This window comes from Saccostrea echinata, unplaced genomic scaffold, assembly GCF_033153115.1.
Source record: "Saccostrea echinata isolate AGI-Se365-2 ecotype Australia unplaced genomic scaffold, CSIRO_AGI_Sech_v1 ptg000010l, whole genome shotgun sequence".
NCBI classification, from domain to species: Eukaryota; Metazoa; Mollusca; class Bivalvia; order Ostreida; family Ostreidae; genus Saccostrea; species Saccostrea echinata.
In genome coordinates, this window is record NW_026889759.1 from 2439355 (window position 1) to 2459555 (window position 20201).

The window sequence follows — 20201 nt, forward strand, 5'->3', positions numbered from 1 at the left end:
GTTGATGGCAATTATTTTTTCTTGGTTTTTCGACGCTAATTAGAAACGAAAAAGGTAACATTTCAATCTTAACTGATGTAATTTAATGTAAACCCTCAATTAAACACTTATGACTTTGTAATTTTCTTTATCTGAGGCATGCTTTGTGTTTATGCTACGTAGAGGATGTTCAATCAGCTGTGTTGAAATAATTTCATTTTATTCTATTTGACATTTATGAAACGGAGATTAGTTATATGTAGTAACGGTGTACATTTGTACACGCCCGTAGAACGCGGGGGGGGGGGGGGGGGGCAGGGGCCCCACCCCTTTTTCTGAGTGTAGTATTTTGCTATAGTTACAGTTTTCCTTAGATGCCCCCCCCCCCCACACTTTTTGATGTTGTAAGGTCGAGCACTGGCATAGGAATGTGGACAGTGAATGACTTCTTTTTTTCAGATAATTATGGGAATTTGGTCGCCCCACTTCTGGTCAGTTTAGGGGGATTTTTTGTTTGTTTGTTTGTTTTTTTTTGCTTGTCAGATTTTTCTGGGAAGTTGCCCCCCCCCCCCTCCACTTTTGAAACCATTGCTACGGGCTTGTTGTCATTTTTATGTTAGGATAAGATACTGGTATTTAAAAGAAAATGAACTTTTGGCTAGCACAGTGGACTTCACATTCACATACTTTGTGCGTACAGAAAATGATTACTTTGTCCTCCTGGTTGTTTTATTCCGAGTAATATTGATAAACACAGTGCATTGCTTTTCAATGGTCCAAATTATTGGCTACACCATTTTTGTATTTTTCATTGGACATTTTTATAATGGCTTACATATGACTTATTTTACATGTGACATTATTTGTGTTTAGACAATGACGTTGTGACATTTTTTTGAAAGCCAATAGTTTGTATTTGTCCCAAGTCTCCAGTAACCAGCATTAAACATGTATATCTATTTACCTTAAATATCTGTCCACCTTCCTAAATACAAAATTTTGTGGATACCACTAACCACAAAAGGAGTGGGGTGGAGTGTGGGTGATGGTGGAGGTGTCTGTCCATCTTTCTGGCTCTATGTCTGTCCGTTCATTATGCTTTGGGGTACTTTTTATTGGACACTTATAAGCTTACCTGAGCCGAAGGTTCAAGTGAGCTTTTCTGATCACATTTTGTCCGCCGTCCATCTGTCCATCCCTCTGTAAGCTTTTCACATTTTTAACTTATTCTTCAGAACCACTGGGCCAATTTTAACCAAACTTGCCACAAAGCATCCTTGGGTAAAGGGAATTCAAATTTGTTCAAATGAAGGGCCACACCCTCTTTCAAGGGGAGATAATTAAGAATTACTGAAGATTTTGGTGGTATCATTAAAAAATCTTGTTCTCAAGAACCTTTGGGCTAGAAAAATTGAAACTTAATTGAAACCTTCTTTACATAGTGTAGATTCAAGTTTGTTCAAATCATGACCCCCGTGGGAAGGATGGGGCCACAATAGGGGATCAGATTTTTACATAGGAATATATAGGAAAAAACTTTTGAAAATATTCTTCCCAAGAACAACAAAGCCACAATTAGTCATATTGATATGGAATCATCCTCAAGTAGTGTGGATTCAAGTTTGTTCAAATCTTGACCCCTGGGGGTAGGGTGGGGCCACAATATAGGGGATCAAAGTCTTGCATAGGAATATATAGGAAAAACTTTAAAAATCTTCTTCTCAAGAGCAACAAAGTAACATGTAGCCATATTGAAATGGAATCATCTTCAGGTAGTGTAGATTCAAGTTTGTTCAAATCATGACCCCTGGGGGAAGGGTTGGGCCACATTAGGGGGATCAAATTTTTACATAGGAATATTTAGGAAAAAACTTTTTGAAAATCTTCTTCTCAAGAACAACAAAGCCACAATTAGTCATATTGATATGAAATCATCCTCAGGTAGTGAAGATTCAAGTTTGTTCAAATAATGACCCCTGGGGGTAGGGTGGGGCCACACTGGGGGATCAAAGTTTTACATAGGAATATACCGTATTTGGCCGAATATAATACGCATTGGTGTAAAATACGCACCCCCCTTTTTGAGCCTGAAACTGGGGGAAAAAACGCAGTTCGGTTGTATTATACGCAGCAGAAAATTTTACCAAGCGGTGTTCTGAATTTTTGAAAATCACGGTAATTTGCCATGAAAATCGGCGCGGAGAAAAAGTGCCAAAAATTTACAGAACACGATATTTTATTCAAATGCGTTTTTATTTCTTAATCTTGGCTTTCCATATCGCGGCAATCTGGAGGAAATTATTTATTTTTAACAAAGCACGAGATAATGTTGCATCAAAGTACAGAGTTTATTATTAATTTTTTTTAGCATACGGTGATATTGAAATTATACGTCGCCGTATTCTAACTATTCTTTGTGGAAATAATTTTATTTCAACAAAGCACGAGATATTGTTGCAAGTTTAACAGTTGTCATATTTATTTTTAGTTAAAGGTAATCATGTTGAAGCGATATTGCAACATCAAAGTATTCATAGACTACGATTTTCCTCTTTTGAACTTGAAATTAATTAATTAAATAAATAGCTGATGTTATAAAAATAAAATCAAAATTTAACAAGCGTATAAAGTGTAGTTATCAACACACCTCCAAAGCTGTGAAAAATGATTACAAAGGTGGGATATATGTATTCATACATCGAGGTAATCTTCGTGGATATCTTATTTTCTCCAGAGCACGAGTAAATGATAACACTTAAGTTTCAACATACTTCATATTTCCTTTTTTAACTCTCAATCATTTTAACACGAGACCGATATAAGACAAAGTAAAATTACATTTAACAAGCGTTTAACTGTTTAATGTGTCGTAATCAACACACGCTTATAACGAAAGATCATAAACCAACCCCCGATTTTTAAGAAAGAAAATAAGCAAAGCCATTAATAAGGGCAGTAAATGATCAGTGCTCTAACTGTAAAAACAATGCTTTGGAGTCGGTAAACAATTTAATTTAATTGATGGAGGGGTGTTGAGGGGTAATTATCAAGTGACAAGCGCATGTGTTCATAACATTGGCTTCCATTCATTGGGACGTATAGAGGGGTGTTTATGTTGAAAGGAATTTTCACTGAGTTATTAAAAACCTAAAATAAATTTTATTTTATTGTATTTCATTAAAAAATGACATTACTTTTTTGACCTAGTGTCTGACTGATTAGGTACATGTGTACGTTGATTACGGAAGCACGTGGCAAAGGAATGTATGAACATCTATAAATAACATCGTTAATGGCGGCTTACACGGAGACGATGAACAAGCAGCTCAAATTAATTTTAACTTGCTTTTAAATTTAATTTTACTATCAAAAGGTTATAAATATAACATTTTTAACAAGTCTACATTCCAACAATAACTTTCCGAAGTTTTAAATACGGCGATAAACAGCAAGAAATTGCACAAGTCTCTAGGTAATACTACGGTATGTGCATATGATAGCCGTGTTTCACATGAAAGAAAAACCTATTAAAATCCCATTGTGGTGTAAAATACGCACCCCTTTCTCACAGAAAATTATTTTGGGAAAAAAGTGCGTATTATATTCAGCCAAATACGGTATATAGGAAAAATCTTTAAAAATCTTCTTCTCAAGAACAACAAAGCCACAATTAGTCATATTGATATGGAATCATCCTCAGGTAGTGTAGATTCAAGTTTGTTAAATCATGACCCCTGGGGGTAGGGTGGGCTGCATTGGGGGATCAAAGTTTTACTTAGTAATGTATAGGAAAAATCTGTAAAAATCTTCTCAAGAACAAGCAAACCACAATTAGTCATATTGATATGGAATCATCCTCAGGTAGTGTAGATTCAAGTTTGTTGAAGTCATCCTCCCAGTAGTAGGGCAATAGTAGGGTGGGACCATAATGGGGGGTCAAAGTTTTACAAATAAACATATATTGGAAATATCTTTTAAAATCCTCTTCTCAAGAACAAGAAAGCCATGATTAGTCATATTGATATGGAAGCATCCCCAGATAGTGTAGATTCAAGTTTGTTCAAATCATGACCCCCCCACCCCCTACCCCCCCCACCCCCACCCCCCAAAGGGTAGGGTTGCAGACATCTTTAAAATTCTGTTTTCAAGATCAGCAAAGCCATGATTAGTCATATGAATACAGAAGCATCCTAAGATAGTTTAGATTCAATTTCTTTCGAAACATGGCACCTGGGGGTAGGATGTGGCTAGAACAGGCAATTAAAGCTTTACGTACAAAAATAAGAAATCTGTTGATGAAGAACAGCAGGGCCATATTGATTCAGGTGAGCATTGTGGTCCATTGGCCTCTTGTTTTAGGTTTCCCATAGCAAAACATAGACACTACCATTCTTTTTATAATATTGAGGGTACCCATTTGTTATCTGCAACTCCTCCTAGTTCTCTGTATAGAATTTAATAATACTTTCACAGAATATTTATTACCCAGTGCATGGTGCACCTTCTATTTTATGTTTTGATTGGATAGATATTTGGACTTTCTCATAGCAAAAGATGGACTTTGCCATTATAATCATGTGCGAGGTGGGGTATCATTTTGTGAGCTCACTTCTCACAATACCTCTAGTTTTATAATGTATTCAGACTCTATACATTGAACCAGAAAATGTCAGTTCAAGTTCTCTCACTGATTTTGAATTTTCAGTATTTTTATTGTATAAAAATTTCGAAGTCTGTTCCATTGTGATTTCTTAATTTTTTAAGGATTGAAACAGGTCAAATTGATAAGAAACTACACTATCTAACTGAGCAGGGTTGTATGAGAGAAAGAAGGAAGTCATCTGCAAAGAAATGTGGATTTCCTTCAAGTTATTCAAACACCATTGATCATTGATTACTCTGACTGGGTGGCATTTGGGCCAACAGTATTATGTAGGGGTTTGGGCTATATATGGACCATGGAAATCAGCCTGGGTCCCGGGTTCCATTCTCAACTCAGCCATAAATTGTCCATGCATGTTATATCAGGTGCTGAATGTACCTAAGATTTGAGAATATGATGCTTTTGGTTGTGTGCACTGGGGACATTGGCCTGGATGGCTCTGTGGTTAGAACAGGGTCCCTGGTTCCATTCCTTGTCTAGCCATAAATTTTCTTCTTTCCTTTTTCCACAGATTCTTGAATTGATGTATCAATTATTGTAAAACAAGTCAACTTTCCCACTAGTCAACTTCAATTTTTCCCAAATTCACTTTTTATTAACTTGTCTGTAAGTGATTTTCAGTGTTGCTTTGCAATGCATTGTGTATCCATGCAGAAACTGAGACTCTTGGACAAAAACATTTTTGAGCCCTTGCTATGTTCACAAAAAACAACATCTTGTAAATGAGAAAACTATTTTACATGTTTGAAATGATTTATTTGCACCATTATTGCATTGATGCATTGATTTTCTGTACTGATTGAGCTAAGTAATTTTTTTTTATCTGATGGTGTCCAAAGAACCTGTTGGCTGTGCATATATTTAAAGTTTGCAGAGTTGTTGAGGGTGAGAAGTCTGAATTACAAGTGTTCTTAGTTACAATAATTCTGAATCATCAAGAACTGTTTGACAAGATGACCACTCCATTTGCTAGCTGACTTATCATAGCTTTATTCCCTATTTAGTATTTACAGATTAACAAGTCTGTTATTAAAGCTTGAGTATGACTAGACTCGTATATTACTGGCTCAAGTCAATGCACTCAATCAACCAATCAGCATTCAGCAACCATGTCTTTTTATTTTGTTTAACTTCCAAATTTGATCTTCCCTACAGTCGTTTTGTGTTGATTCTTCAAAATTTTAAAGCATGTATCCACAACACAGTTATTTTGACTGTGGAAGGAGATGCAACAGACCTCTCTTACAAAGTAATGGAAAATGGATGTTTGTGTTAGAAACTTTAGAACCTATATAAATTATTGGTAAATACAGTTGTGGTTAAAATTGATCAGAAAAAAAATAAAACGCCTAAATGGAATCAAAGTTCTGGTGTACAATTTACTAAGCAAATGCAGGGATACTCAGAAAGCCATTCAAAACAAAGGAAAGAGAAGAGTGTTACCGGTAGATTTTATTTTGTAGTTTTGATATAAATATGTATGTCATAATATTATGATAATGTGTCCTTAATTTGTTTAACAGTCACGCACTGTAGACCATTGTCGAAAGAAATGTTTTGTATTTAGCACTCACTTTACCTGGCCTGATAGATTCCCGCAGTTTGGACCCAATTATACATCTACATTATAAAATTAGCTGCTAAATATATAGCATGCTTAATATAAAACGATAAAACATACTATCATGTTGCACTTATCACTTGGACACAAATGTCTTATTTTTCAAATAAAAACATATGACAATAGAAATGTGGATTGAATATTTTCAGCAAGGAGCTGTAAACAAGAAAATAAAATTAGGGGGACACAGTCAAAAATGTAGGGACCCAACTACATCTGCTGAGCATAAAATTTTGTTTTTTAAATAAACATTTTTATATACCCTGACTTTTCTTTTACCCATTTGTGGTACTTTATTATCATAATTCCTATTACCAGTAATACTTTATTTCTTTGAACAATCTGATTGTTTCGGATTTGTAGCTTAGTTTTAACACATCTCAAAGAAATCCCATAGTTTTAGATTGTTCGATATTTTCATCTTGAACTTTTCAATACCAAAGGTTTCTCCTGCAGAAAAATTAATATGGAATGTCAGAGTAGAAGCTAGGGAATCTAACAGTTTGTGTATTTTATAGATATTAGCAAAGAAAAGAGATTTCCCTTATTATAACACATATATGTCTGAGTGTTAATTATTAATTGAGCAAATTTTATATTAACCTAATACACATTGTTGAATCTCTCATCAGGGTTGACTAATGATTCCATTGTTGAAGCACAGATCTATGTTCAACTCATTGAGAATCAATGCTATTGCCTATTGTTGGGGAAAATAGAAATTCTATTGGTTTTATAACCTGTACTTTTCTAGAGGAACTCAAGCTGTTACTAGTCAGTTTTCGTGACTCTACAATATATGACTAATACCTGTACTCTAGATTGGTTTAATTGTCGGAACAGTTTTATGTAATACTTGTAGTTGTATAAATGTTCATTTATTACATAAGGTCTATTATTATCAAGTAAACTGATGCATTCAAAGTGGGTCCGACACATTTTAAAAAGCTACACAGCCCTGACAAAATTAGGGCCAACAATCATTTCTAGGTTTGAGAGCCTCTACTTCAAATTTCCCTCAGTGAGATAATTTTCTCATCAATCTTTTATGTCATATTGAAATGACTAACAATTATACACTCGGAGACGAAACCAGTCAATTTCAAAATGTCAATTTCTTTCCAAAGCAAAACATGGGCACTTTTTGTGAAATATGAGCAATAAACCTAATGGAGCTTTTAAATTTGGTAGGACATAAATGGGATCTAACAATCAACTCGGTTAATGATGAAATTTATTCCCAAATTTCTTTTTTTTTCTTTTTTTTGTGAAGTGATAGTTTTATATTTTTGGAGAGCAGATTAGAATATACTACTGTACTAAAAAGATGGAACACACTTCAAAATATACTGTGACTATTGATTTTAGTATGATGTATCGGAGATAAAGACTGATTTGATTTGCTTGTCCATTCTTCCCCGTTTTCTCGACTTCCAACAATGTCAATAAACTATCTCTCCTACAGACATCCCAGTATGTACATGCTTGGATCAATAAAATGTGTTTTCTGAATGGTTTCTGTAATCTTATTCACTTTGGTGGTGTCATCTAAGATTATGTTCTTTTCACGGTCTGAATGGTGATGCAAGTAAAACTATGATAATTTATCAATGAAGAAGTTTCCTTCTGGTGATCAATATTGGGAAGTTTTCTGCTGTTGTTGGGTAATAATGTCTCATTCTTGTTTTCTTCAATTTGTCCATTTATAAATTTATTATCATGTATACACTAAAACTTGTGAATATGTACGGTGTTTTAATCCTGTGCAGTTTTATGCCCCACCATGAATATGGCCAGGGCATATAGTGTTTGTCTTGTCCATCCTTTCGTCCCTCCATCTGTTCTTTCGTCACACTTTGCGTTAAGATCAGTTTCAAAGAAACTATTCAAGATGTTTTTATCAAACTTCATATGCTGATACATATTCATGAGAGCTATTCAAGTGCATCAACATCTTTTTTGACCTTGACCTTTCCTTTGACTTTAACCTAACTTTTCTTAAATTAGTGATTACTAGTATTTCAATTTCAAAATACTTCTGATATTTTTTTCAAACCTTAATGCTAATACATATTGATCGAGCTCTTCAACTGCATTATGACCTTGGGATTTGACCTTGACCTCCCTTTTCTTAGAATAATATTAAGCTCAGTTTCAAAGAAACTATTCAAGATATTTTTATCAAACTTATATGCTTACAGATATGATGAGAGAAATTCAGTGGCATCAACATTTTTGACCTTGACCTTTTCTTTGACCTTGATTCAAAATTTGTGTTTAGCCCAATTTCAAATTTTTATCAAACTTTACATGATTATACATATTGATGTGAGCTTTTCAATGGCATCACTGTATTTGACCTTGACGTTTCCTTTGACCTTGACCTCAAATTTGTGTTTTGCTTTTTTTAAGGAAGGTATTCCAGGTATTTTTATCGAACTTTATATGCTGATACATATTGATAAGAGAAATTCAATGGCATCACCATATTTGACCTTGACCTTTGCTTTGACTTTGACTTAGAATTTGTGTTTATCTAAATTTCAAAGTAAGTATTCAAAATATTTTCATCAAACTTTAAATGCTTGATGAGAGCAATTCAATGGCATCAATACTTTGACCTACACCTCAAATTTGTGTTTAGCTTAATTTCAAAGAAAGTATTCAAGACATTTTTATGGAACTATAGGTGCTTATACATATTGATGAGAATTATTCAATTGCTTCAACATTTTTGACCTTCACCTTTCAATTTATCTTGACCTCACTTTTCTCAAATTTGTGTTTAGTTTATAGTTTCAAAGAAGCAAATCAAAATGTTTTATCAAACTTCATATGCTGATCATACATATTGAGGAGAACTATTCAAGTGCATCTTTTGACCTTTCCTTTGACCTTGACCTCACTTTTCTCAAATTTGTTTTTAGCTCAGTTTCAAAGAATTTTTTCCAGATATGTAAGCTTATGCACTGATACATTATTTGAATAAAATTTATCAACAGTGTCCAATTTCTTTTTTACCTTGACCTTCCCAGTGACCTTTGACTTTACTATTTATTTTGTATTAAACTCAGTATTAAAGAAACTATTCAAGATATTTTCATCAAACTTCATACATTAATACAAATTTTCATTTTGCATTACTAATGAATCCTGGGTGAGGCATTCATGTCCTATGGACATATTTCTAATTTATGTATAAGTGATGATTTATTAAAATATTTAGTAAAGTAGACTGCATTTTACATAGATTTGAAGCCCTCTTTACACATGAAGACAATAGTAGTCCCAGTACAAAGACGGTTGCATGCTCTTGGTACTTATGTTGGGCGTTTTTCACCAAAACAATTCCAAGATCTCTCTCCAGCAATTAGATCTGTCATGAAATCAATGCCAGAAAAGTTTCCTTATGAGGAATGTCTGTTGACATTTAAACTCAGCAGTTTTTCCAGGAGATTCTAAGTCCCTCATGATTTGAATGACTTGTAGCCCACTGTAAGCAATCTTGAAACTTTTTCCAATTAATTAAAGACTGCAGTAGAAGTGTCAGAAAACCCTTAATCAGCAGCTAGGAGGAGCTCTGCTCTCCATTTCATTTGTTTCTCTTTAATTACTATTTTTTGTTATTTGTAATTTATTTTTTTTTGGCAGCAGAACCATGTCCTTGTGGTACTGGTGACGTTAACATCAAGTCTTTGTCCTTGTAAGGGGATATATCCAGATGGATTCTATAATGGCTCTAGGATCCATTTTCAAGAAGGCCACGACTTTACTTGGTATTGGCACCGACCAACTCAAGCCACCGCCACTTGATGGGGAAATCATCTACTGTAAAAACAATGTGTGTGTTCATCCGCCAGCAACTCTCGCCATGGAAAATGAAGAGCATCACCCAGGCTACTTAACCTTGAGGTCACAGAATGATGATGATGATGTAAGCTATGTTTTATTCTCTTTATACCCCCCGCAAACGAAGTTTAGGGGGGGTATATTGGAATCAGCTTGTCTGTCTGTCTGTCCGTGTGTCTGTCTGTCCGTCTGTCTGTAGACGAGATTTTGTCCAGACCATTTCTTGGAAACTGTTGCAAGGATTTGTCTGAAAATTTGTACACTTATTCTTTGCCATATGAAGGTGTGCATTTGGTATTTTCATCATGATTGGATAATTTTTTTGCATTTTACATGTGTTTTTTTTCATTTTTATTATGTGGTTTTGTCCGGATCTGTTCCCAGAGACTATTGCATAGATTTGTATGAAAATTTGTACACTTATTATTTACCTTTTGAAGATGTGCACCTGGTATTTTCAACATTATTTGATAATTTTTCTGCATTTTACAGGTGTTTTTTTTTTTCATTTTTATTGACTTACTCATTTCGGGTTCATGTCTAAGGTTTGAGACATAGAATCTAGAACATTCAACATCTGTACTAAAATGTGAACTACAGCTTAAAACTACTCATTAGAACTAAAAAAAAATCACCAAGGATTAAAAACAGTTTTTACATTACACAGCAGATAGTGTAAATCCATTTGTCCCTTGGGAGTAATGAGTGGACATGCATCCAGTTAAAGATTAATAAATGAGTTCAGTGTGGGAAGCTATTAGGGCATCTCTGATCAAGCAGGTCTTATCTATGTCTCCTGGGAATTGGGCAGAAAGAAATAAAGATCTATGTTGTCTAAGTCTCTTAATTGTAATTTATGTCTGTCAAAATACATAGTTACTGGAACCAGCCTTTTATTTTTAAAATGAGTTTGATATAAAGGTATTAAGATCAATTTGATTTTGTATAATTAATTATGATTTTTTTTTTTCAACAATCAATTTGCAGAGTGTCATGTCTCACAAAGATGACAGATAGTTGCAAACTATTTTTTCAATGTAATAAAAAACACTGTAATTACTAGTATTGATGTTTTATTAGGCTGCACCTTAGTTTCATTCATTAAAAAAAAATATAATGAGTAATTAAATTTTCACACTAAATGTTTAAGCAAATTGTGAACACCTCTCACATCTAGAAAACATTAGTGATTTGGTACCTTCTCTGAAAAACCCAGCGGGGGGTATTTGTTCCTTTTGGACAGTTCTAGTTTATTATTTATAAGATCCTCGTAAGTGTTCATTGATTTTCAATTTAATAATACAATAACTAAAAAAAAAAACAAGATGTGTTTGTGAAACACTGATGCCTTCATATGGCAGCTTATGGCCAAGATAAAAGTTTTTTAAATGTAGGTCAAACTGAAGGTCAAGGTCATGAGGTCAAAAATAATGGTACCCAAAGAAAGATCTTTTCACAAGGAATAAACTGTGAAATATGAAAGCCCAACCACTAACAATTCAGAACTTGTGGCCATGGTTACAAAAATAGGTCAAACTTGTAGGTCAAGGTCATGAGGTAAAAAAGTAAATGGTACTCAAAGAGGGGATTTGTCACATGGAATACACAAGATCTATGAAAGCCCTAGCACCAACAGTTCAAAGTTATGGGCAAGGTTAAAGTTTTTGCAGATAAACAGACAGACAGAAGAACAGACCCAAAACTACATGCCCCTTGAATCTCTGATTTCAGGGGCATATATAAAAATTTCCATTCAATTCAGTGATGTAAATGGTTAATAAAGCTGGCATATGTAATTGTTATTGTGTAAATACAGGATAACTTATAAGTTATAATACAGTCAGTAGTATGATTCGTGGTCTTTATCCAATACACGTATTTGGTATTGTTGCCTTAGATTTATGAATAATCCTTTTTCATTTATTAATTTCACTAATTTATGTACGTTTACAGTATGTAACTGATTGAAATGCTTCTTATGAAGAAACTTTATTTTTCCATAGAAGAATGGACCCACATTGATTCTGACATGGATACCAAATTCTTCCTTGAAAAAGAACCCAAAAAGCATTGAGAGCCCAAACAGGTCATATGCCACAACACCAAGCCCAAAAAGAACTCCTAGACAAGAGTATGCCCGAAAACAGGTCACAACCCCCTCCCCAAGCAGTTCTCCAAGGGGGTCATGCGTGTCTGTGGGCAGTGATGCATGTGAACAGTTTTATATGGGCAAAGGCCCAGTTAAAAACAAGAAAAAACAGAGCATCGACAATTCCAGTATGAATTCAGAAATTTCTATGGGATCCAGGGAGGACTGTTTAGATAGCTGGTCTCAGCTGGAGGAAATCAACAGGAAGTTGAGCACTAGTAATAAATCCCAAACCGATTCCGGTATTGATACAGAGGACGTTCTGCAAAATAATGAGAAAAATATTCCTAAAAAATGTCAGACTGTTGGTAGAAATGTCAATGACTTGCATATTGAGAAAGATAGTAACACAGAATTGAAAACTGACAATAGAAATGGTGCGGAGGAAGACATTTCTTCTTCAGACACAACAGATGGTCTCACTGCTGAAGAAAAAATGGCAGCCCTGTTAAAGAGGAATAAACTCCATGCTAAAGCTAAAAATAGACTGGAGTCTAATAAATCAGTAAGCATCGAAATGGATGGTGATAATTTGGTTGTTGTTACAGAGGAAATTGATAAACCACAGTCAATGAACATAGACAAATATATAACTGACAAGAACCTAAATAAAAATGAGAGTAAATTTGACACCAGCTCTAGTTCACAATCAACAGACGCAGAAGGAATTAGTCTGAGTTCTGATTCGACGCATCCAAGTCCCTCAGGTGCTCACTATAACAGAATGATTGATGATCTTCGAGACGGTCTCTCTACTCATGACAATGGCTCGAGTACCTGTGACAGCTCTGAAACAGTAACAGAGGGAACAGCAAAACCATCAACAAGGACCAATGTTCCCAAAGACCTAAACTTGAACACTAATGCCAGCAGCGATGGCTATTATTCAGTTCCATCTTTGACGACCCCTGACATCTCTGTGACTCGATGTCGACATTCCTCCTCCTCATCCTCCCTGACGTCAGGACCAGACTCGGAACCACCCAGTGAGGGGGAATCTCCTCCCCTGTCTCCCACATGGAACAAGTCCCCGGACTCACCGAGCAGTGAAGGATCAGTCCAAGTGTCCCACAACATGACGTTTCCCCACAGCTCTGTGTCGTATGCCATGGGGTCACAAGAAAAGAGGAGCGCTAAGGACCAGATGTGTGGGGTCTTCTCTGTAGATCTTGGTATGTATAGTTTCAGTATACATGATGTACAATATATTCATATGAAAGTTAGGGGTACATCTACACAAGTTCTATGCTAAATGTTATTTAAAAATCTAACTTTATGCTTGATAATATGACTGTTGTTTCATTTATGTTATGCATGTACCAGAAAAATTTACTACACCTCGTTTGCCTTTTATGTAAGGATACAGTTATGTTCTATGTAAATGTACCAGTATATAAATGATTTTTGAGTTAATGTCAAATCTTTCATTCTGCAGGTCAGATGAGGTCTCTCAGACTGTTTTACTCCGACCCTTACTGCACCAGAGGACAAGTGGTTATAGCCAGCAGAGAGAGTCAGTATAAAATCCTACACTTCCATCACGGAGGTCTAGACAAGCTGGCAGAAATCTTTGAAGACTGGAATCTGTTTGCCAAGTTGAAAGATAAGGTTTGCATGTTGTGAAAGTAATAATACATGTACCTACTACTGTAGAAGCAGAAATTTTTCTTGGGGATAAACTTGCATTTGATTTGTGTTCTAAAATTATTTATTGGGGATTTGATTTCATTGTTTCAGACATAACCATGTTAAATTTAATTTCTGGGTGAAAATTTCATGAAAGATTTAATTTACTTGACAAATGTTATCATCAACATTTATTCCTCAATGAATATTTCTGCTTTTACAGTTATGGTTTAAATCCGTGCTGGACAAAATGTTGAAATTTAGACAATTCATCATTCAATATACATGTGTAAGATTTTTGAAGAGAGACAGTAAACTTATCTGTTTTTCAGTGTGACAAAAAATATGAAAGTATATGGACACTCCTGGAAAAGACTGATACATCATTAATATTTTTGGCTGTTTTTGTGAAAAATCACATTTTTTCACATCAATATTTTCAGAAAAACAAGGAGAATGAGGGCCAGTATAAACAGTTTCTGATCGTGAGGCCACACCTTACAGATGAACAGTGTCATCCGGAGGAAGGCATCTACAACATGGTGAATGAGGAGGAATGGAAGATCCACATGACAAGTGATGGAAGAATAGAGGAAGATTATCAACTCAGGAAGGTCATTGCATGTCTTCCATATAAATTTCATAAATGTGAATTCAATTTGTACTCACAAACTTCTCTTAAATTGTAAGAGTAGGCACTGTTTCTTGCATTTGATGTAAACTTTATTCCTGTGATTTTTATATCTAGGAAGAAAAACTAATGTTTTACAAAGTGAAATTATCTAGTTGAAGGATAACAATTCTGACTTTGATAAGTTTTGTAAATTACAGCATATATTCTTTGGTGGACTAGACCACCACTTGCGACACGAGACCTGGCCATTCCTCCTCCATTACTACCCCTGGGATTCCACATTTGAGGAGAGGGAAGCCATCAGGAATGATCGGTACATTCAGTATCAAGACATCAGAAAAATGAGGTAACACATGGTTTTAAGAGACTTAATTTCTAGCTTTTGAAATTAACTGTTTTGAGGTGATATTAGCTTTTGCAATGAAATGTTGCAGACATTCTAATTTAAAGATGATTGCAAGAAAGTTAACTGAGAGTGAACAAAATACAATTATAAATCCTAATGAGTTCTTATGTTTACCCAAGCTGCACAACAAAATATTCTCTCAGCTTTTCCAAGAAAGCATTGTGTGGGGGGATCTCAATTAAAAAATACACTTGCCATGAAAAAAAAAAAAGTCTTTACAGAAAGAAAAGAATAAGGCAGCAAAGTTGCGGGACACAAGGCATTTTAATATACAGATTCCTTGGGAATCACAAATTATATGACAAGAACACTAATCATGCTTTGGTCTTATAAAGGGAAGACATGACTCCTGAAGAGAGAGAACAGTTCTGGAGGAAGATACAGTCAACTGTGGAGAAGGATGTAGTCAGAACTGACCGTAGTCATCCATACTTCAAAGGAGACGATAATCCTAATATAGAGGTTCTTCAGTAAGTCTCCGTGTATTATACACAGAAAATCTGTAATAAGCTTTTGACACACCATGTAAAGATGATAATGACAAAATTACTATGATGTAGCAGTTAGTCGTGTTATTTTATTATCCTATTCCAAAATTAATGTAGCCATAAACCAGGATTTTTACTTGGCACAGTCATGAATTGGTGCCATCATAATTTTATTTTTTTTTTTACCTGTATGTGTATAAATTATATTGGGGAATATTCAGAAAGAATTGAAAGGTATTCAAATCTTGCAAAATATATAGTGAATGTGCACTTTGTTAAAGATAGCATGATTTATACTGCAAAGTTGTGAACCATCTCCTTCCACACAAAACATGAAAAGAGGTGAACTTAGCCACATAACTAACTTGCATGGTTTACTTTGCAAGTGACTTAATTGTTTAATCAACATTTCACTGATGAACTTATATTATCATCAGACGGTTTGAAATTGAAATGGTATAGGCCTATACCACTTTATCCTGACACCTTGTCTTTGATGTTTTTAAGGAACATCTTGCTGAATTATGCAGTGGCCAATCCAAGGATGGGTTACACCCAAGGAATGTCAGACCTGCTGGCCCCTGTATTGGCCGAGATTCAGAATGAAGTGGATGCCTATTGGTGTTTTACGGGTCTGATGCAGGGGACCATATTTGTCAGCTCTCCAAAGGACAGTGACATGGACAAACAACTTGTAAGAAAGGCTTAAAATTTACATGTAGGAGGCACTGTGTCATGTGACCTTGTTTTTTATTGAAGAACAATAATGAGGCCTTAATTCAATTAACTTGGCATGCTTCAAATATTAAATTTAAACAGTAACATTTTAAAATGATAATTTATGATGTGTTTTAAAGAAATTAAAGATATATCACATGTATTTGAAAACAACTTTATATAGACTCTTAGCGTAAGTTATTGTTTGAACAGTGTAAAGTTTTGTTGCTATGTGCACTATATTGTACTTCTGTAAAAGTCAGTATATTAAGCTACAGGTACACTTTTATTGTAGAATTACCTAAGAGAGTTGCTAAGGTTAATGCAGAATGAATTCTACATGCACCTGCAACGTCTGGGTGAGGACGCGATGGAATTATTATTTTGCCACAGGTAAAAGCCAATAATTTTAACATGAAGTCATGTTTTTTTTAAATTTATTTTTCAGTGTTTCTGACATCTTTCAGATGTACCCTTTGTATATATTTTTGTCATCCTTTAGACCTGTATTGTGTCATCTATGTAATGTAGGTGGATATTGTTGTGCTTCAAGAGGGAATTCCCTGAGACGGATGCCCTGAAGATCTGGGAGTCCTGCTGGTCTCATTATCAGACGGACTATTTCCACCTCTTTATATGTGTGGCTATTGTTTGTATCTATGGTGATGATGTCATAGACCAGGGCCTCCCCTCAGATGAAATTCTCCTCCACTTCAGCAGTCTTGCCATGCATATGAATGGTCAGCTTGTTCTCAGAAAGGTAGCAAGGAATATTCCTTTCCTCTGTTTATATAAGTAAAAATATTTATCACATTTTAAAAAAACTCTCAAGAATTTTAAATTGATCAGACAGTAGGCTTTAAGCTTTGCACATTTAAGCCTTTAATACAAAACCCTTAATGTTTACAGTAGTTTTATTTTAATATTTAAGAATTTTGTTTGAATGTTTGGAAAATAAAGTTTTTATATTGATATGCAATTTAATAATACTTTCAAGGCTAGAGGACTCCTGCATCACTATCGAAAATTACCCAGAATCCCTTGCACATTGCATGGTTTATGCTCACTGTGTGGGCCTGGAATGTGGGACAGTGGACATGTGCCCATTGTGGAGTGTGTGGGCAATCACAAAGATGACATATGTCCCTACAACAGCAACCCAGGATCACCTGTCCACACGATGAACTGATTTAAAAAAAACAAAAAAACTATTCCATGGCATTTCATCTGAATCCAGAAAATCAGTTTGCTTAATTTGGTGACTCTTTCAACCCATTTGGCTATACAATATCACACCTGGGTGTTTTTTAAAGAAAGATATTACTTACCTGTATTTCTGAATCAACAAACGATACTTGGGATAGAAATATTTAAAATTTGTTGTAAAGCAGACTGACTCTAGGGTCATTCATATGCCCCTTCATTTGTCATTTAATTTGCACTATTTGTTTTTTTTTCTATTTACCCAGAATTTGCATTGAATCTCTGAAACCTATTGCTTAAATACATCAATGTTCATTGATTTTTTCAGCATTGGTGCAATAATTATAATTATCATGGTTACAAACTGTATGCTTCATTAAGTTTTATTTTTGTTCTTAGATGTGTCATATTATAACTCTTTAATGCAAATGTTTACAAGAATTGTTTATCTTGATTTGGGTATACAATAGTGCAATATACATGTACCTTTACCACATTTTAATCATGTAAATATCTTTCTGCGGATATTGTACATTGTGATCATGTTTTGATGTAGTTGTTAGTCTAAATATTATTTTTTTTTCAGAACTTAGGGATTTGAAATTATTGGTGCTTTCAGATCAAGAATTAATCATTTTTTCCTGGCATTATAGATAATAATACATGCAGTAAAGTCACTTCATCCTACATGTAATAAATTCAGATATTAATACCATGGTACTGATGGTAGTATGACAGATAGTTGTAGTGTTGAACTACAAGTTAGAATGCTATACTTATTAGATGTTATGTTTTAGTAGAGTAGCAAAGAATGATAGGATTTGGGGAGCTTTATGTAACAGGAGTAAACTAGACATTAGTACATGTTCAGTATAGTTTCAGTAAGCATTTCAATAATGGTTGTTATGGGATATTATTCTCTTTAAAAGACATTTGTGCGTTTATTTTTTGCATTTATTTTCTGTGGAATTCTAAAGAAGATGGGCGAACAAAGCAAGCGAAATGCCTATAGTGCAACAAACATGCAGGTGAAAAATTAAATCTCAATCATACAAAATTTTCCTTGATATTTCACTTAACATTAAAGTATACTTTATGTAAAATCTCCACAATTTGCAAAAATCTCAAAGAATGAAACTATTTGCCTATGAAATGCATACACACACTAGAGTATATGTAAAAAGGATCATTTTCTCATACTATAACACAGTTTTTTAATATGAGTGGGTCTTTGTGCCATTTTTTTTTAAAGTTAATCCTTAAGTTTGCGTAAAAATAAACATTTTTGTTTAACAGAAACATGGAGCAAAGACCCATTATATCTAAAAATATTCTTTTATGACACAACATTCGCATCTTTCTGAGAAATAATCGAAGTCCATTTAGTCAAGGGTCATATCACAAACATGATTTAAATGCCACTATTCATCAGGGACTTGTGTAATGTAGTGGTTAGCATGTTAGTTTCAAAAGAAAATAATACTCAGGATTTTTATTGCCAGGGTTCGAACCCCACAAATACCACATTAATTTTTAATAACAGAATAATTTTTGCCGAGAAAATTTACCTCAGAAAACTTTTGTTTATCATAATTTCATAAATATCAATAATGAGAACTTTACTCTAGATACTAAATTCACTAACTGAGTATGATTTTTACATATCCGAAGCTGAAGGCATCCTGTACGCCTTGTTCACCCATCTCATTTGTATTAAGGTTTTTTTTTTTATTTGTTTGTCCTTTTGTATTTGTTTGATTGTTTCTTCTTCCAAAGTAATTAAGTACCGGTAAGTTGGAATCGAATGTAAAAAGATTAAAGTGTGTGATTATAAAGTGTCTATAAGGAGGTTGGGTGGTTAAAAAAATTACCCACAGATCCACCTTAACATAGGGAATAGGATTTTTAAGCCACAAACTATTATTTAGTGAAGAAAAAAAATTAATGCAATTTGCTTCTTCTTTTTTTATATATACCGGTATAGAGCTCTTCTTTTCCTAGAGGTTTAAATAGTCTTAAAAATGGTCCTATATAACTCCTAAATTAACCATAAACCAACTTTTCTTAACAGATACTTTATTTTGTCATGAGAGCTTTTCTTTTCAAATAACTTGTGTGAATTAAAACATTAATTTCTTGAAATAAATATATTTCTACAAAAAGTATCCAGGTTCTCATAAACTGAAATCAAACATTTATTTGAATATATTTGGAAGGTTTTTCAACTGAAATAATGCATTTTCTCATACCTAAATACAGACACAATGTATTATTTTAGCATTATAATACCTTTTTTTTACTGAAGTGTTTTGATATTTTACATTTTGTTGATCTGTGATATATTTCTTTGTTATTATTTACCAACCTGATTGTGACTTTAACGTTGGGCACATTTCTTTCATTTTATTGATTTCTTTTCCTTAGTCAGTGTATCTTCCAATACTTTAAAAAACATGTAAATGTAGATATTAAAGTAAGAATCTCTTTAAATGTATTATTTGCATACAACATGTATTCCCATTAGATTTCATCTTCCTTTTGGGGTATTATATGTAACTTCTTTCCCTATTCCAAGACTACACAATATCTTTAAAATGATGTTAGTGTTCACAAGATAAAAGTAATATGTATTGTATTCTTTTAAACTTTTTGTGATAGGATATAAATTGATACATGTACATGTACATTAACTATTAAGAAAAATCTGTGTATAATACATGTATGTATTTTCCTACATTCCAGCAAGTTTGTGCAATGTGCATTTAGCATTGTGTTCACTTAATGTTACCAAATGTTTGATATTATAGCATTTCAGTTCATTATTTTAAAAAATATTGTTAATCTCAAAAGTATTTCATGTTAAAGG

At 34.0% G+C, this 20201-nt stretch overlaps 1 protein-coding gene across 1 annotated transcript; it reads left to right on the forward strand.

The window, feature by feature from the left end:
- The first annotated feature begins 10 nt into the window (after positions 1-10).
- Positions 11-19605, forward strand: LOC133184136 (TBC1 domain family member 16-like). The gene is made up of 11 exons (XM_061319006.1): positions 11-54; positions 9915-10197; positions 12119-13433; positions 13697-13869; positions 14331-14501; positions 14719-14867; positions 15263-15397; positions 15923-16109; positions 16428-16525; positions 16664-16892; positions 17130-19605. The coding sequence occupies exons 2-11, from the start codon at positions 9985-9987 to the stop codon at positions 17319-17321; spliced, it is 2862 nt and encodes a 953-aa protein (XP_061174990.1). The 5' UTR covers positions 11-54; positions 9915-9984; the 3' UTR covers positions 17322-19605.
- The last annotated feature ends 596 nt before the right edge of the window (positions 19606-20201 follow it).